Below are 11,584 nucleotides of genomic sequence, written 5' to 3' on the forward strand. Positions count from 1 at the left end.
CCTAGCAGGGTGAAGGGCAAGCTCATGAGCCGGGCAAGTGGGCCTGTGGGGAAGAGCAGCCTTTTCATGCATTGCTGAAAATTTTTCTAGATGGCATCAAAGATTCCCTTTGCCACAGATCTGATAGAGCATGGGAAAACGCCAGTGAATCCATTCGGGAAAGTGAAGCACAGCAAAGAGAGGCCAGCACAAAGCAGTGCGGAAATGAGGTTGGTGACAGTTCTGCCTTCCCGGCCCCTAGCTCAATGCCACAGGCTGCCTGTCCGGTGCATGTGTCAAGGGCCACTGACTGTCCAGCCTTGTGTGAGCTCTCAGTATAGTGGATGATCTGGAAAGACCCGGTCCCCACCCTTGGCGTTCCATTACCCTGCCAGATGACCAGCAGGACTCAGAAGACGCCCACTACAAGGGTGCAGCTGCAGGCCCCACCAGCCCCACCCTGCCCTGCCTGCTCTGGTGTCTGAGCACTGGTCTCACCCTCAGCCCTGTCTTTTCAGCTCTTAGGACTACACCTAGCCTTCCCTTCGTGGTGTTCTGGGCATGGCTTCTGCCAAAAGATTCTGTGAAAGAAAGGCAGGGGAACACATGAGAAGGCCAGTTCATGGTACCTTAGAATTTGACAGAATCTCTGGCTAAGGGGTCAACAGATCGCTAATGGGGATGGTAGCATGACAATTGTCCTAAGAGCTTAGGCTAGCTGACAGACCCATCTGGAGCTCAGGAGAACATTGGGGAAGCTAGGTGTCAACAGTGGACCGATGGGAGATGGGAGATCCCTGAGCCAAGCCACTAGGACAGTTTAGAAGTGGTACAAGGTCCAGGGTGGGTGGCAGAGAACTGTGGGGGTGGAGTGGGGGGGGCTCCTGGCATTTAGCTAGAGGTTCCTGGCCTCTTCCTGGCATTCTAAATCATTGTATTTACTGCTCACAAATAGCAACCTTGGAGTCTCAGCCCAATGTTAACAGAGATAGAGATATATTTAAAAAAAAATCTCAGGGGCTGGAGAGATGGCTCAGAGGTTAAGAGCACTGACTGCTCTTCCAGAGGACCTGAGTTCAATTCCCAGCAACCACATGGTGGCTCACACCCACCTGTATTGAGATCTGGTGCCCTCTTCTGGCCTTCAGGGACACATGCAGGCAGAACACTGTATTTAAATTAAAAAATTAAAAAAAAAAAAATCTCAGGTCCATGAGATATTCTGCTCTGTCTAAAGGTTCAGTAAGACTCTTTTACCTATGAAAAGGAATACTGTTCTCCACATGCACAAAACAGGCTCCTAAAAATATGTGTCTTCTGTAACTGAATTTAGAGATGGTTGTTAGCTAACATGGGGTGCTAGGAACCAAACCTAGGTCCTGTGTAAGCTCCACAGGGCTCTTAACCTCTAAGTCATCTCTCCAGCCCCAACTTGAGGGTGTCTGAGCATAGTGGCCCTGTGGGTAAAGATGTTGTCTCAAGCCCAGTGTCTCTAAAGGGAAGGGAGGCAGGGAGCCATGTCATTGGCACCTGGTGCCTCAGATGGCTCCTGGGCTTCAGGGGGAAAGGTATTTTCTCTATAGTTGGAATGAGGATGCTAGCCTAAGGCCAGCATCCAAGCAGCAAGTGTCTGTGTCCCAGTGCCTCGCCACTAGCAGAGCTGGAGGAGAAGATAAGGCGTCATACGCAGCAGATCCGTACTCGCAACTTTCTGGGTACCAACCCACTGCAAGACATGAAGATGGCCAGCCAAGACCTGGAAACTGTGAGTATCTGTTGCCCTATTTTGGAATGCCTCACTAAGGGACGAGAATTCTTTATGTAACTGCCAAGCAGGTACCCTCCCACAATGTGGGTTGCCTGCCATGTATGTATTAGGAGACTCCAAAAAATATCCTGGCCACGTTGTTAGCTCTCAGCTGCACTAGACATAATGGGATGAGCATGATAGCTTAAGGCCTCTGAGGATGGTACCAGTCCATTCCACAAGTCTGTGTAGTCTTTGCTTAAGGCTTCACACCCAGAAAGTGAGCGAAGCTCTGTTTTGGCTGAAATGGGGCTGCTTAGAGAGGGCTCATTGCTATTGCCTTAGAAGAAAACAGTGTGCTGAATCCACAGGGATCTGAATGACCACACCCCTGAACTCCTAAACAGCAAATTGTGCCCCTAAACCCTTCCCAGACTCTTGCAGTCTAACCACGTTCCCACCTAGTGACTGATACCATCAGCCCCCACCTTGTGCCTCAATGTCCCTGCTTGTGAGAGAATCACAGAGTAGAGGCCCTTCTGTCCTGATAGGAAACTGACAGAAGGAAAAAGAGGTTTTGTGACAGTGGCACCTGAGTGTCTGTGACCCAATCATGGCCTACTTCCAGGTGACTCTGTCCTTGACTCAAGACCAGGCTTTCTCCACAGCCTGTCTGCAGCTCTGTCTCTGTTCTGTCCAGATAGACAAAGGAAACACAAACCCACCATGAACCTTCCACGTCAGCATACCACATTTGCACCCAGATTAATCATCACCCCACCACAGCAGGAAGACACAAAATTGGTGCCGCCCTTCTAGACAGGGAAAGGAGGCAAGACTGCTTTGAGGTGAAAGCCACAGATGCCCAGTTACAGTTGCAGGGAGTCTAAGGCACTGGGCTCTGGCCTGCCAGAGGTGCCACACCCCCTGGTTTTCAGTCACTGTTACCTGACCTTTGGCATAATAGCTGAGCCTGTATCCTACTACATACTGAGGCCAGCAAAATTTTGTAAGAAGAAAAGTCCCTGAGGTATAGTATCAAGAGCCTGCTGAGAGAGAAAACACCACCAGTTAGGAGATCCATTCTACAGAACCCTAAAACACAAGAATGCAAACCCAGACTAAACCCCAACATGGATTTGGTACCAAGTCCCTACTCTTCACAGAGAGGCTATTGACAAATGACAGGTGTGTGAGGACGCCCTAGGGGTCTGCCCCCAGGTGGTAGTCAATTGACTATGCTTCAGGGAGCCACACATCTGAGAACATTTGGACAGTACAGATTGGTCTTAATGAGGTTTCTTTGGGGGGAGGGGGCACAAAGTTAGGTGGGTAGGGAGGAGATGTGGATCTGGGAAGGGTTAGAAGAGGGGTTAAATACAATTAAAATATGATGGACAAAATTCTCAAAGAACTAATAAAATGTTTTTTTAAAAAGGATGCAAACCAAGGGAGAGTAGGTAAAGGCTGAAAGTCTGTCCCCTGGACAGTCACCAGTGCCTCACTAGCCCACCCAGCAAAGCCTGTCTCCTAGGAAATTCATTCTTATAAGCAGGATAGAGGTGTGGGGACAGTGGCCATATCATGCCTTCCAGGGCTCTGAGAAGGACGTGTCACCCTGGTGTGTGTGGGCACCTTGGGGGTCTGTCCCCAAGTGAGCAGGTAGATGGGGAGGAGCTACAGTGGGCTCCTGGGGAGCTAGAGAGGGGGCCATGGCTACCCACATGTCACTGTCACAAAGCCTCTGCTTTCCACCAGCTGGACAGATTGCACCTGTCAGGGCAGGAAGAGCCTGCTCAGTGTACTACTCTCCAACCCTCTCAAGGGACACACAGACTCCATAGGTGTCCTTGGAATTAACCCAACACAGAGTGGCCAGGGGCGCCAGCAACACCTGTGAGGTCTGGTCATTGTCTGGGGTCTCATCCCGGTGCATGTGCTTGGTCTTCAGGAGAGGCCTCAGCAAACCTGCAGGAAAGCAGAAAGGGTTAAACAGAGACCAAATTAAGAAGTGCACAGTAGGGCTAGAGTACTTGCTGCTCTTCCAGAGGATCTAAGTTCATTTCCCAGCACCCACATAGTGGTGCTGTAATTTTAATTCCAGGGTACCTAGTGTAACCTCTGTCCTCCATGGCACCAGGCACTTATATGGTGCACATCCATATATGCAGGCAAAACACTCATCCACATAAAACAAATACATTTAAAAAATTAGAAGAAGGAGGAGGAGGGAGGGAGGGAGGGAAGGAGGAAAGGAAGGAAGGAAGGAAGGAAGGAAGGAAGGAAGGAAGGAAGGAAGGAAGGAAGGAAGGAAGAAGGGGAAGCATGAAGTACTTGATAGCATTAACCCCAGTCATTGGTGGAAACAACTGCTGTTATGAACCAGGAAAAGTGCCTGGAGCTGAAATTAAGTAAATCCCCAGGGAGCAGAATGAAAAGGAAGATGGACAACAGAATTGAAATAAGATTTTAAGATAGCAACAACTAGCAGATCGATCTGAGAGGTTCAGCGTGTGCTAGCATATTTCAGGAGGTGTTAGAGTAAGTGAGAGGGACATTTAGAAAGAAAGGAAGGAAGAAGGAAGGAAGGAAGGAAGGAGAGAAAAAGAAAGAGAGAGAGAGAGAGAGAGAGAGAGAGAGAGAGAAAGGAAAGAAAGAAAGAAAGAAAGAAAGAAAGAAAGAAAGAAAGAAAGAAAGAAAGAAGAAAGAGAAGTCAGCTTTCCTAGCATTCATGAAACCCTGAGTTTGGTCTGTAGCACGTGGGACTTGGTGGCACATGCTTACAATCCCAGCCCTTAGGAGGGAGGAGGGTTAGGAGTCCCAAGGCTGCAGAGTGAGGCTACACAAGACTGTTGGAAAGAGGAAAAAGTACAATCTGAGAAGGGGTTCCAATGGTCCACATGTTAGTAGCTTGATGTCCTGGCCAAGGACTAGACAATTCTATTGTTAAATGGGTCGTGGAGGTTGAGGCTGGAGCAGCATAAATTGGACTGTAGACACTCAGTCCTTTGAAAATGTTGCTTCCTACCCAGCCTCTCTAGGGGTTGTGGAATGAATTCTGCCTGAAGGGAGTTGTCTGGGAGGGGTAAGCAGAGTGTGTGGGGGGATGCCCCCAGGCTGCTTGCCAGAGAACCAGAGACTCTGGCCAGAAATTCTTCTCAGCAGACAGGTTTGTCCAGGGGAAGAGACTAGGGAGGGATGTCCCATTCAGGAACACTGAATGACGGCACAAAAGAAACAGCACAGGTCTAAAAGAGGCCACACGAGGCAAAGCTATAGATGGGCACTAACAGGACCAACAGCAAACAGCCTGACTGGTGTGGTGTGGACCTGAGAACGGTCACACCCACAGCTTGGCTGGCACTTCTCTGGGAAAACCGTCCCTCAGGGCTGGTCCAAGATGGCGCAGCTGGGCTTGAGGAGACAAGCAGAAGGGGTGGAGGGATGAGCTAAGGTCTCCACCCAAGGATCAGGCAGCTGGCGACCTCAGACAGAGAGACACTGGGCAGGCAGAGGTGGGAAGAGCTTGGTCACTGGTAACACTGCCCACCTGTGACCACCAGTGGCCTCAGGTTTCCCCTTTCCCGACTGGCAGATGGGCTGGGAATGTGGGACTCAAAGCACACACATGATTCCAAGCTGGACAGTGTCCTTCCTTGGCCCTCTCTGGCTGGCTGGCTCTGTTCCTAGGCAGTTAGAAATCTTGGCTGGATTGTGTTTAGAGGATACCCCACCACAAGCCCCAAGGGTGTGTATGGCACCAGCCCCAGGACCCTTACTTGTACTGCTGCCTGATAGGAAATCACAATATGTTCACATGGTTGGACTTGCCCGGTGGACCGCCTAGTTATTTCAGGTTCAAAATAGCCATTTCCAGGTCAGAACATCTCACATGATTAGGACTCCGTGGCCTTGCATGGTTGCATAAAGCACACGGCCATGTAATCTACGCGCATGCGTGGAGTAGCCACATGTGGTCCTGTACACATGCTTGGCTCACTCTTTAAAAAGCCGGCGCCATTTTGCACAGGTCCCTCTCTTCTCTTCTCTTCTCTTCTCTTCTTTTCTCCTCTCTCCTCTTCTCTCTTCTGTCTCCTCTCTTCTCTTTTCTCTCCTCTCCTTCTCTTCTCTCCTCTCCTCACTCACGTGTGTGCTTCACACAGGCCTGTCCCCTCTATCCTCTATCCTATATTAATAAACAGCTCTTCTGTGGATTTGTCGTGTTCGGGACGTGTTCCTCGTGGGTTAGGAGCGCCTAAATAACTAACACTGCCTGCACAGGAGGAGTCTTGAGGGGGTGCTGTAGGGACACCATGGCAAGTGGCCCATGGGTTAAATCTGGAAGCATCCCCAGGTACAAGAGCTGTCAGGGGTCCAGGTTGTATGGCCCCTTGGCAGCCTGTGGGTGGCTGGGGGAAAGGCAGCCTGAGTGCTCCTGCACATACCCCAATATGCACTAAAGTGGGGGTTCATTTGTCCCGCCTGTCTAACTTACATCTCCTCATCTTCTCCTCAAAGGCCAAGAAACTTCACGAGGAATTAAGGAAACTGAAACTGGAGATGACCTTGAACAAAGAACACCCATTTGCAGCTTTCCCCGGAAACCTTTCGCTTCACCCACCAGCATCACAGCCTCAAAATATATTTTTTAACACAAAATACTAGGAAAGTGGTGCTCTCAACAGGGACGACAAAGTACCTCCCACAGTGTGCTGTGGGGATTGGCAGGAGGGCGGCTAGCAGGGTCTTGAGCTGCTCCACAGGCTGCGGCCTCTGATAAGCCTGATTCCTTCCAGAGACTGTAGGTTAACTGCATTAAAAGGAAGAATACTGTGAGCAAGCCTCTTCTGTCCCTGTTTCCACTGGTCCGGTTGACAGGGGTCTTCAGCCAAAGCCGTTGTCCTGGTTTCCGTCAACCCAGTGGGAAGGGGAGGCTACTGGCCTGACTGCTCCAGTCCCGTCTTCATTCAGATGGGGCTCAGTGGAGCATGCTATCTTGTCCAAATGGAAGTGTCCTTTGTCTGCACAGGGACAGTGACACCTAGCCCCAGGCATGCCTCTGTCCTGTAGGACCCCTGGACAACCCCTACCCCTTCACCCCCATCACCACCACCAAAGTTAAAACCTCCTCTTGATGGCATTCCCACCCCACCCCTGTAAACCTTCTGCCACTCATTCAGGGGCAGCACGGGCAGGTTCTAGCTCTGCACGTGACTATAAACTCGGGGCTTTTTCTTCAGGATGTTGGGAGCAGACATAGAACTATTCAGACTTTGTTTCCTCTTGCGTCAGTTCTGGTTAACAGGGTCCCCTTTTGAATGGCCTAGTCTTGTAAACAAGAGAGTTTGAAAACATGTTTGAAGGGCTAGAGAAACGGTGGCTCAGAGACTAAGACCACTGGCTGCTCTTCTAGAGTGCCCACACATCTGTAACTCCAGATCTAGGGGATCCCCTAGTTCTAGCCCCCCACACACACTCTGGCCTCTGTGAGCACAAGGCACATACATGGTGCACAAACATATATGTAGGCAAAATGCGCGCGCGCGCGCGCACGCACACACACACACACACACACACACACACACACACACACGCTAAAAGTAATTTTAAAAAAAGATTTGAAGCCCAAAGACCAATTTATTAGAGTTTGAGAGAAAAACAAGGGGTTGGGGATTTAGCTCAGTGGTAGAGCGCTTGCCTAGCAAGCACAAGGCCCTGGGTTCGATACTCAGCTCCAAAAAAAAAAAGAGAAAAACAAGGCAGGAAACCTAGAAACCCCTGAAACTTCTGGGACAATGGAGAGGGATAAGAAGAAAGCCTTCCTTTAAAATATTACGATGTGTGTTGTGCTTGCACGCGTGTTGTGTGTGTGTGTGTGTGTGTGTGTGTGTGTGTGTGTTTGCGTGTTTGCTCACGCTTGCACGGATGCACAAATGCATGGAGGTCAAAAGACACTTTGAGGGAGCCAGTTCTCTTCTTCACATGGGTTCCTAGGGAATGGAGTTCAGGTCATCAGGCATGGCAGCAGGTACCTTTACTGGCAAAGCCATCTTGCTAGTCCAAGAGATGTTGTCCTTAAGAAAGTGGTAATCATCTGGGAGCAGCTGCATGGGGTGGGGGTCGGCCTTCAGGAAGAGTGAGAATGCCCTGTGGGTTAGGGCAAGCAGGCTTACGAGTGTGGCTGACTTTCAAAAGAGACAGAAAGAGGGAGGAGGAGGAGGCCAGAGAGATGGCTCAGCTGTGACTGCATGCTGACAAGCCTGGTGGCAGGACTTCGGTCCCCACAGCCAGCATGGTAGGGAAGAACCAATTTATGCAGTTGTCTTCTGACCATCACAGGGTGCCCTGGCACACACTGGCACACACACACAGATTTTAAAATTTTTTAAAGAGGAGGCTGGGTGTGAGTGGTGGTGAACAACTTTAATCACAGTACTCAGGAAGCAGAGGCAGTGGATCTCTTGAGTTCTAGGTCAGCTTTGGTCTAAAGAGCAAGTGAAACCCTGTCTCAAAAGAGAAAGGAGGAGGAGAAGAGGGAAAGAGTTATACTTTGGGAGTTAAAACTCAGAGAAACAAAGCAGATAGGCTTAGCAGCAGAGATCTGTAAGCAACTGCAGTGAGAGAGGGTCTTCTGGCAGGTGCAGTGTGAATTCTTAGAGAAAATTATTCCTATCTCCTTAACAAATCTATCTCTAGATTGGTTACTTGGCCAAGTGATTGACAGGCCAAGTTTGGTAAACTCTTCAGGGAGTTTTTGCAATCTCATGATCCTTTGAGCAGTATCAACTGCCGTGTCTCCTCTACCTGGGGCCAGAGATACAACTCAGATCTTATCCTTTTAACCAAAAGTCATTTAACAGGAAACATTAAAAATAATTAAAAGCCACTGGGCGGTGGTGGCACATGCCTGTAATCCCAGCACTCAGGAGGCAGAGGCAGGCAGATCTCTGTGAGTTCGAGGCTAGCCTGGTCTACAGAGCGAGTGCCAGGAAAGACACAAAAGCTACACAGAGAAACCCTGTCTCAAAAAACCAAAACAATAAAATAATAAAATAATAAATAATAATAATAATAATTAAAAGGGGTTGGTGGGTCGTTCTAGCCATCAAGCCTTACAAGCCAAGTTCAATGCCTGAAACCCATTTTTTTTTAAACCATCTTAAGCCATATGCAGTGGTGTACATCTGTAACCCCAGCACTCCTACAAATGAAGTAGGTGAGGAAAAGAGAATGACATAGAAACTCACAGGCCAGCTAGTCTGAGGTATGCTGTTCAGCAGCAGAAACAAGAGACCCTGCCTTCAACAAGGCAGAAAGAACTGACCCCCACCCCAATTGTCCTCTGGCTTCTATATGTGTGCCTGCAGTCCTATAAACACATTCACACGTGTGTGTGTGTGTGTGTGTGTGTGTGTGTGTGTGTGTGTGTGTGTGTTTTGAGACAGCGTTTCTCTGGGTAGCCCTGGCTGACCTGGAACTCACTCTATAGACCAGGCTGGCCTTGAACTCACAGAGATCCACCTGCCTCTGCCTCCTGAACGCTGAGATTAAAGGAGTGTGTCACCACCACCACCTGGCTAAATTCTTTAACTTACAAAATAGCCATGCTTTTCCAAGCCTTGTTGCCTCCACCTTCCTATCTTAAGGCACTATATCAAATAAGAATGTTAAAATGAGTCGGGTGGCGGTGGTGCACGCCTTTAACCCCAGCACTCCAGAGGCAGAGGCAGAGGCAGAGGCAGGCAGATCTCTGTGAGTTCGAGGCAAGCCTGACCTACAGAGCCAGTTCCAGGAAAGGCTCCAAAGCTACACAGAAAAACCCTGTCTCAAAAATAACCAAAACCAAAACAACAAAACAAAAAGTGTTAAAATGTTAATGAACCATGATTAAGGCTCACGTGTATATGACCTTCACATTCGGCCTTGCTCCTTCCCCACATAGAAACCTAAAACTTCCTGGGAATCTCACAAAGACTTTTTTTTTTTAAAGTAAGTACTCAAACATTTAGGTAGCTCTTGTGAAGTAGGGCTTAACCTTATCTGCTGTTATCTTAGCCAGTGCACACCAGGAACCATCTTGTTCTTTACTGTAAAAAGGTTCCTTAGCAAGCCCTGAGACATAACTTCAGAAGCCACCAAATCATATGTATGATTATTATAAAGACACTTAAGTGTGACTCCCTTAAGAGGGCCACACCCATGCTTGGTTCTGTCTTTTTCTTCCCACACCTCACCCACTGTTTAAATGTTAAAATCTCCCCAACTCAGAGATTCTTAGTAAAACCAATCCAAACTTCACCTGAAGGAAGGTCTCTGATCTCAGGCTGCTTGGAGTGACAGCGTGGAGTGGGGGGCGTGGTGCTAACAGGCAGCTCCCACCCCTACCCCCTCCAAGGTCACACAGAATACTACAATCTTAATCCAGGGTCCATAACCTTAGCCATATGGTTTTCTGATGAGTTCTTTTCCTAATTTTGAGATATTTCCTAATGGGAGAATGCCACAATTATCCTGATTTTTAGAGGGGCAGGATCTCTTCAGAACAGCCCTTGCAGTGTGGCCAGAAGGGAGCCAATCCAGCTTCCAAAGCTCTATGACCTATAGGAGGTCCAGGATTTTCAGATACAAAGACTCCATGAAGCCTTACCATGGAGGACATCCAGGGAAGCGTGACCTGCCCACAGTGGCCCCCAGGGAGCCCTGGTGTACTCTGGTGCCCCACTCTACACAGTGCCTAAGGGAACCAGGCTCTAGGGCCTGCAAATCCCAGGTCTCCACCCAGTCCAGGCCCTTTGATTCTATCTCAGAAGCCTCAGTTCTGACCAAGTCAGGCCTTGTTGAAGGAACTGCCCAGAGGGCAGTCCCAGCCAGTAAATTCAGAAAAAGGAAGGAAAAGCAGGCCCAGGTATGCTGGTGTGAGTTGTCTGGCCAGGCAACCCTGGGCCAGGCCTGTGGCTATGGGCAGCACCCTTCATGGTCATGGTTTGAGAGTGCTGAGAGTCTCCCCACTAGAGCTGTGTTGTGAGTCAGTGAGACTCAGAAAGGCGGTACTCTGCCAGGACCTGCAAAGGAGTCATCTGCAAGATGGAGGAGGGCACGGGGCTAGTGACAGACAGCTGTGGATGGTGAATCTTGATGCTCCAAAGGGGAAGCAGCCGGGCTGCCTTCCCTGTCCAGGTGGGTGGGGGCTAGGATGAGGCCCTGAAAGGCCTGTGTTTAAATTGCAAATCCATCTCCTTGTTGGCTGCTTAAATATTCTACTAAACAGGGAACAGGTTTTTTAAAATGGCTTCCAAGTACACATTAAAATACACAGCACAAACCTGGCAGGCCGGCCCAGAAAGCAGCGCAAGTGGGCTGTGGCCCTTCCCTCTACTCCCAGGCTCTGACCACCAGCAGCCCAGGAGCTTCCTGCCACAGGCGAACCCTAGGTTCTGTCTGTCCCTTGTGTCTCTGTCCCTCCAAGCCAAATCTGTCCCTTACCACAACCAAATTACTCTGGTTGACATTCCAGAATTAATAGGAGCCCCTTACCCACACAATAAGCTGGCAGTTTTCAAGGTGTTCCCCTGTCCTTGTCCCACATCAGAGCAAACTTAACTTTCCACCTCTCTATAACCTGGGGTCCCTCCACAAGGGCACCTGCTTGCTCAAGTGTTTTTTTCTACGGCCCCTTCCACTGGTCCCTCATAGCCCCAGTTGCTCACAGCTTGTGAGTGTCCCCAGCTTGGGAGCTACTGAACTGGGGGAAAGGGGTCCTGCTATGGTCTGTCCTTAGCAGGCACCTCCAATACTCAGGCACAGATGCTCAGTTGGTATCTGGGCTGAGCGAGTGGGCAGCCTCCCACCAGCCATCCA

At 49.5% G+C, this 11,584-nt stretch overlaps 1 protein-coding gene across 1 annotated transcript in view; it reads left to right on the top strand.

The window, feature by feature from the left end:
- Lrrc27 (leucine rich repeat containing 27) overlaps positions 1 to 6,391 on the top strand; it is a 32,586-nt gene extending 26,195 nt beyond the window's left edge. Inside the window, exons 9-11 of the mRNA XM_036197858.1 lie at positions 91 to 209; positions 1,621 to 1,744; positions 6,245 to 6,391. Coding sequence (XP_036053751.1) covers positions 91 to 209; positions 1,621 to 1,744; positions 6,245 to 6,391 — 390 coding nt within the window. The remainder of the gene's footprint in view (positions 1 to 90; positions 210 to 1,620; positions 1,745 to 6,244) is intronic.
- The last annotated feature ends 5,193 nt before the right edge of the window (positions 6,392 to 11,584 follow it).

This window comes from Onychomys torridus, chromosome 1, assembly GCF_903995425.1.
Source record: "Onychomys torridus chromosome 1, mOncTor1.1, whole genome shotgun sequence".
Lineage (NCBI taxonomy): Eukaryota > Metazoa > Chordata > Mammalia > Rodentia > Cricetidae > Onychomys > Onychomys torridus.